This window comes from Eptatretus burgeri, chromosome 10, assembly GCF_056783735.1.
Source record: "Eptatretus burgeri isolate ZD-2024b chromosome 10, Ebu_testis_v1, whole genome shotgun sequence".
Classification (NCBI taxonomy): Eukaryota; Metazoa; Chordata; class Myxini; order Myxiniformes; family Myxinidae; genus Eptatretus; species Eptatretus burgeri.
The window spans coordinates 1,210,192-1,218,104 of record NC_140970.1 but is presented as its reverse complement, the minus strand read 5'-3'; the positions used below and the strand labels follow the sequence as shown (position 1 = coordinate 1,218,104).

The 7,913-nt window shown below is 39.2% G+C and overlaps 1 protein-coding gene across 1 annotated transcript in view; it reads right to left on the bottom strand.

Moving 5' to 3' along the window:
• CASK (calcium/calmodulin dependent serine protein kinase) overlaps positions 1 to 7,913 on the bottom strand; it is a 328,238-nt gene that overhangs the window by 409 nt on the left and 319,916 nt on the right. Inside the window, exon 28 of the mRNA XM_085896794.1 lies at positions 1 to 4,469. This exon is cut by the window's left edge and continues 409 nt beyond it. Coding sequence (XP_085752920.1) covers positions 4,293 to 4,469 — 177 coding nt within the window. The 3' untranslated portion in view covers positions 1 to 4,292. The remainder of the gene's footprint in view (positions 4,470 to 7,913) is intronic.

Sequence of the window (7,913 nt, the reverse complement as noted above, 5' to 3'; positions counted from 1 at the left end):
GAAGAAACAGGAGAAAGAAGAACAAGATGGCAAGGATAATGAACAAGAACACACTGGGGAATGACATTTGGAGTGTAACAGAAGCAAAGAGCAAAATTTCAGACAAATCTTTCAAAGTATGAGAAGGCAAAGAAACAAAGAAAAAAAAAATTATTGCTCCCCTGAAAGACAAAATTTTACTCCAACTTGTTAGCACAACTCAGGCTCTCAAAGGAGAAAGAAAATGAAAAATTCCCTGGTCTCCAGCACCGCGATTCCACTTTTGCAGAAGGGATGCAAAAACGGTGGAGTATCACCACCTCCCTCACCCATATTTTTTGACAGTTGTTCAAGGCCGGGTGCTGCGGAACTCTCCCTTCACTCTTCCACTATTGCTCCCCTTCAAATAATTTACTCCCAATCTGTGTTGACCCCTCAAACAGCACAAAAGATAAAAACGACAAAGACCCAACATTTTCCTTGTCCATAGTGTTATATATTTGCCCAACATGTTGGCCTGGTTGATTTGAAAACTACAGTGTGGGATGCTTCTCCTGTTGAAATGATTCCTGACATGCCAAAGTTTATTGTGACTGGTTTGCTGTTCCCTCGAGACATCAAATTGCACACTAATTTATGGAAGGGGCATTAAGTTGGGTGTCCAGAGACAACAGTGAAGACAGGGATTAGGGTGGTGAAAATCAATTCTGCATGTGTGGGGGAAAAAAACAACAAAAAACAAACTCATCGTTGATCCAAAAATAATATCTTTAGAACCAATCTTATCTCCCTCCTGCAGTCAATTAAACCAGGAAGTGAAAATGTGGAATTTAGCAGGAATCTGACAACTGGCTCTCAAATGTCCAATCCTATGGGTGAAGAAAAATTAGTTGTAAAGGTTGGCATTGGGATGAAACAGTCAAGGACCCTTCTGAGCAAATGATTGCATAAATTAATGAAGTTAATTGTATGGTTAACACGATGAATATCTGTGACAATTAACTACAGAGTTCATTAGACATCTTAAGTCTTGTGAAAAAGGACATGGGAAAGGTCTTTGAAACTCTTCCTTTGCATTTTTGAGCACGGTCTGTATTAGCTTTGTTTGTGACCTTTGAATAATGGGCAACCATACGAAGCCGAAAAGTCAAACGGAATGGTCCAGCTGAAACTTCTGCAAACTCTTCTCGGAGAAACCAACGATTCTGGAACGATCTTTGAGAAAAAGATCCATTCAATAAACAGATATTTAGAACAAAGTTAACTATGTCGGTGCATCGTGAGGCGCTGTCATTATTTAGCTGAATCTCACGATTACTCTGCTCTCAAAGTGTGTGGCAAATCTAATTGGTTGAGACAGATTACAATTTTGCCCAAGTAATGCTAAAATGAAGGTTTTTGGAGGTGTTCAAATATGTAATTAAATTTTAATAAAATTAAAGTTTAAAGGCCATACAAAAACAAAAAAAATATTCAGAAGTTTACCACCATTTCTGCAGCATCTTTTTCAACACCTTATTTAACACGTTAAATTAGTTCTTCATGCCTGTTGTTTGTGTCCTTCATGGTGTCGCTAAAAACACTAAGTTTCCTGTTTGGAATGTTTTAAAATTTTGTTTGACTGACAGGCATCCCGCAATTCTATAGCAAGTGCGCCTGTGTGCTCGGGGCGAGACTCCGAACAATTTGCCAAATTCAGAGCCAAGGTACTGCTAAACTGCAGGTTCGTGTTCCAATTTGTGCTCTCATTCATGTTCTTGTGTTGAAAATATAAAATTCTGTTGAGATCAAATAGTTCCTTGATCAACTGATGTCTGCCAGACAGGCAGAGTGAACAAAGTGCTTAACCCTGCTTTACACTACATGCACAGAGTGACAAAGTAAATTCATAGATTTCACTCTTCTCAATCATAGAATCAAATTCTCTTCTCAGTATTGGCTGTAGTACGATGCTGTGAAGATGTAGAGGCATCATGTTTTGGGATTGTCCATCCATCCCTAATTCGCACGGACAAATGTAAGTCAGTCCGTCCGTGTAAATTTTCTGTTTTGGCTGCACTCGCTTATCCGATTGATGCAAAAATTTCACCATAGATGCGACTACTCATGTAGAATTTTTTTATCACAATTATGGATTCATGGGTCACGTGGTGTGGCAGCATGTTGGAAAAAAGGGGAAAAAACTTTGGACTTCTATCTCTAAAACCGCTTCATGGAAAAATATTGAAACTTGGCTCATGTGAAGTACTTCCCATGGGAAACAAGTGATTTTTTGATGATGTCATAGGTGGCTTCGTAAGGACATTATAATTGCACACGCCGAACGCTTTATCCGATCAGTGTGAAAAATTTTGAGTCATCTAGAGCTAAATTGTATGGGGAGAAAAAATTGATGACGTCATCAGTCACAGGGATCAGCACCTATATATTTTTTTAAAATATAAGGGACTTCAAAAATCTCCAAAAATTCCAGGTATGATCACCTATCCATGAGGAACAAAAACTTCTCCACCTCTGATGCCATAAGTCACATGGTTTGGCAGCTATGATTTTTTGAGAAATAAACCTTTAAAAATCTTCTTCTATAGAATGACTTGACAGATCGAGGGGAAACGTCACTCACATGTTCCACAAGCCTTGGTGATAACAGGGTGTTCACGAATAATTAATAGATCACATGGTCTGGCAGCCATATTAGATTGAACAGAAATCTTAAAAAAATTATTTCGCTTGAACTGCTTTATCAGTCTACGCAAAAAGTCACAATTATGATCTAGTAGTCATGGGGAATATATGTTTTAAATTTCAACCGAAGGGATGCATGGTCTGGTAGCCAGAATTATTTCATGTTTTGAATCTGGGTTCAGGGACTGAAATCAAACTTGGTTCAAGTATGTATAATGAAGTAGTAATATATGCGGAGGCATATCTAGCGATATCAAAGTGTGCCATTCTAGTTTAAATTTAAATTTCCTGTGTGCTCCCAGAACTGTTTTGCGTACCACAGACAAATTAATGTGTGGCAGGCATTCCCTGATGGTCAGGAGATGCACGCAGCAATATCTGTTGTGGCACTTGCTTCCTGCTGGTACCCACAACAATGATGGGGTCTGATTATCGATATGCAGCATATATATATATATATATATATATATATATATATATATATATATATATATATATATATACACACACACACACACACACACACACACACACACACACACACACACACGGTGTCCCAAAAAGTCTGGATCCATCGGCATTTTTCCTAATATACAATTTGATATTTTTCTTTTTCTTTCAGATCCAAGATGGCCTCGAAACCAACAATGGAAGATTGAATTGAACTCTTTCTCGTGTACGCAAGACAGGATTCTTCACATAGAGGAGTTGCTGCCGAATTCAAAAGAAAGCATCCTGATAAGCATACAATAACACATGCCACTGTTAAAGTGTTTAAACGTTTTAGATTCAGAAATGTTCAACGTTCTTGTATTCAGCGTATAAACAAGTGTCGCGAAGTCCAAGGCCGTCAATTTGAGCATTTACTGTAATAAAACATTTCAATAAATTTTTGCCTATGGATCCAGATCTTTGAGACTATATATATATATATATATATATATATATATATATATATATATATATATATATATATATACATACATACATACATATAGTTTTTTTTTTTTGCATTCCTTGCACACTTTGAAAAGATGTTGCGACACACAGTAGTGAGGGGTGGGGAGGGTTTCAGATAGGTTAACAGTGCCGCCAGGGAGGGGGATGTCTGAGACAGGTGGGCAGATGGAGGTCAAAGACAGATGGACAGCACCGTGAAGGGCAGAATAGAAGACAGGCGAACAGCGCCGCTGGGGTTGGGGGGCGGGGGGGGGAAATCGGGCACAGGCGGATACCACCTCGGGGGTCAGACACAGTCAGCCGTTGCCTCAGGGATCGGACACAGGTGGACCGCTGTGGAGATCGGAGACAGGGGCATGCATAGATTGCTTAAGGAGAAAATAATGCTTATTTTCAAGTTGGAATGTTAAACAGGAGAGACATTTGCAAGGTTTATAGCCACAAAAATTGACATAATAAGCTTTGATGGGCCTGGTGTCAGGGCGTTGTGCATGATCAACCTTACAGTGGAAAGGAGAAAGTGGGTAACAGAATGTAATGCTACCACATGAAGAAAGGAGCACAAGATAGCTATTGAGAGATAGAGAACGAGAATGAGATAAAGATAGCATCAAAAAAAGGAAGAGGGGGGATCGAGCTTCAAGAAAGTCAGAGGGACACCAACGTGCTCAGTACACCCAAGACACAGGAACCCACTGTGGGGAGGAAGAGACAAGATCTACAGCTTCTTCAACTCGGTGGATGGTCTCATCAATGTCGTTGTTCACGATGACAGAATCAAAGTAATGCCCATATGCCTTGTGAAGGAGGTCAGATTCTCGTTGGAGTCGCTGAAGAGACTCATCCTGATGGGTTGGGTAGGCAAATGCGAGGATTGTAATGAATACAATAAGAGACAAACACAAGCATATGAGGGGAGAATTGCAATGAAACAAGAAAAAATGATGAATGTTGAACCACAAGAATTAAACACTGCATCTCTGAAAAGATACTGAAAATGAAGAAAGGATATTTTGAGCATCCTCATATGCGAAAAATGAATATGCAAAGTGGAAGTGAATAGCTGGAATTGACAGGAGGGTGAGTGGGGTAGGGGTAAACTATGGGGAGCAGCATTCTCTCTGAAGATAATCTTTTGGGATGTGCGGAAACAATAGACAAATGGTTTGGTATAAATGGAGGCAAGGAAGGTAATTATATGCAAGTTGATAGTCTGGAAAAAAATAAATAAACTACGGACTTTCTTCCCATTTGTTGAAAGCTCCGTAACCAACGAAAGCTCCATTAAAAGCCATTCACTTAAGTCAACTCACGAATATCCATCTGCTCCAACTGTTGTTTTTTGTGGAATTTTTTATATATAAATCACCATGAGAGTTACAACAATAACCAGCCATGGCAGAACATGCAAGAACTTCAATCAGCCAACAGATATCACTCGAAAATGCATCAATTTACCCACTAAGGCCGTATACCCCTCAACTTGCACTTGCTATTCGTTATGGAACAAAGCTGCTGAAGAACCAGCCCTCCAAAGTCAAACTTGCTTTGGGCATTCTCCACCAAGTCAGGACCTCCACACCACTTAGACTTGATCCAATGGAGTATAACTTTTCTTTATAGGATTGTGCTCCTGCATCCCATCTTTCATTCCTGGATGTAGCAGTGAAAGGTCATTTTCTGGAGTCTACAAAACCCACTAAAAGTCCAAGGTACAAATATTGCTCCTCTTTTAAAGCAGCCAAGTCGGTGACCTCCTGTCTTCATCTGCTCATCTCATCTTTCACTCAATCCTCAGATATTCATTCTTCCTTGGTTTCAACAGGTGGTATGAACTTGCTTTTTGTCCAACTCCCAATCAACATATATCAAATATTACTTTTCTTTCTTATTGTTTAGGCCACTACCATGTCATGCCAACTTACAAATGTACACCTTAAAAAAAAAAAATCTTGGACAAAACACACACACACACACACACACACACACACACACACACACACACACACACACACACACACACACACACACACACACACACACACACACACACACACACACACACACACACACACACACACACACACACTGGATAAAGATAGATTCATGAATTTTTAATTCCGATTACCATATGAAGTTAACTTGTTACCTACAAAATCAAAGACTTTTGAAGTATATTGGTCAGTCCATTTTGTTATTGGTGAAAAAAAATGTTTTTGCAAAGTATGTTGGTCTGTAGCATTTGTCTGTCTGTCTATTTGTTAGTCACACAGTTTTTGGCCACAGTTTTCAAGCAATCGTTCTAAAAAAAAATTGTGTCTGTAGTTGTCCGGCCAAGGTCAGCAACATTTAATTTTGGTGAAGATCCTTATCCGAATCTGAATTTTTTAAGTGCTTCTTCGCCATTGAGAGATGGGGCCAAAAACTATGCATAGCACAATATCTCAAAAGGTTATGGATGGATTCACACAAAACTTGGACGACAGGTTGGGAGTGCCACTAGGAAGAAGTGATTCAATTTTTGTGAAGATCCGAATCCAGATCAGGATCCAAGAGTTTTTCAAGTGATTCTTCACCACTGAAAGATGGGGCTAAAAACTAGTTTCGCATGAGATCTCAAAAAGCTGCGGATGACTTGTGACAAAACGAGGTGGAAGAGTTAACAAGAATACGCTGATTCGATTTTGATTAAGGTCCGGATTTAGATCCAACCGATCAGTGGCATACAAAATGTAAACTATTCAGCCTGGCGGAGGTACAGTATGTTCCCTACCGAGTGGTGTTCCGTTTTGCCAAGTGTCACTCTCTGAGTGATTTTTACTTGGCAAAATTTTTTTTATTGCCACGTATGTTGGTCTGTAGCATTTATTTAGCGCAAAATATTTTTTTGCCAAGTATGTTGGAATGTCGCGTTTGTCTGTCTGTCACTATATTTGACCAGTTTTCAAGCAATCATTCAGAAATTTTTTTCGTGTGTAGGTGACCGGCCAAGGATGGCAACACCAAATTTTGGTGAAGATCCAAATCCAGATCCAGATCTGAGAATATTTTAAGAGATTCTTCACCATTGAGCGATTCAGGTCAAAAACGATATATAGCACAATATCTTAAAAGGTAATGGATGGATTCACACGAAACATGGTGGACAGGTTGGGAGTGTCATGAATAAGAATTGATTCAATTTGGTGAAGATCAGAATCCGAATCCGAGAGTTTTTCAAGTGATTCTTCATGACTGAGAGATGGGGCCAAATACTATGCATCACATGAGATTTTAAAAAGTTATGGACGAGTTATGACAAAATTAGGTGGATGAGTTGTTTCGGTGACAAGAACAAGCCAATTTAATTTTGGTTTAGGTCCAGATTCAGATCTGACCTATCAATGGCAAACAAAATTTAAACTGTTCAGCCTGGCGGAGGAATGTGCTCTACCGAGTGCCGTTCCGTTTGGCAAGTGTCACTCCATGAGTGATTTTTCATTCTGTCTGTTTGTCTGTCAATCGCCAACAGGTCATAAATCTAAACCGATCGTTATGAAACTTAAAAAAAAGTTGTAGAGGTAGTATCAACTAAGAAACCTATTGATTTTGAGGTCAAAGGTCATCTTGAGGTCAGATTTCTAAAATCGTCATTTTTCATCCGATTGACTTGAAAGATAAACAGGTCACGTTACTGAATTCAACCTAAATTGAACCTGAATACAACCACCAATTATTTTTGAATTACTGAATTCAACCACCAATTATTTTTGAGATTAAACTCGGCCAAAAGGTCAACTAAGGTGAGATTTCTAAAATCCTCAATTTTCATCCCATTGACTTCAAATTTGAAGAGGATTTCTATTTCAGATCACTGAATTCAACCAGCCAATCATTTTTGAGGTCAACATAGGCCAAAGCTCAACAACTTCAATGAGGACATCCGGTTCTGGGTTTGTAGCAACGGCAGCTTCTCTCAGGGGTCTCTGCCGACTTTCTCAAAGTTGTTTCCAGCCGTTATTTGTCATGTTTTAACTGTTTATTTTCTCACCTACATGTTTTACTGTGTGTTCCTCGTTCGGTTTTGTTTCAAAAACTCGTGCTATTTTGCGAGTTTTCGTCAACCTTATCTTACTGGGTTCCTTGAGGCCTACCCATCTTTCCCCTCTTGGTGTACGATCGTTTTATTTGTATTCTTTCCCTAATACCTTTGATTCCTATTTTCCCCACTTTCCCAACGCCCCCCCCATCCCTCCCAACCAAACAATCTGTTTGTTGTCTTCAATTTAAAAGAAAAAAAAACTACCTTT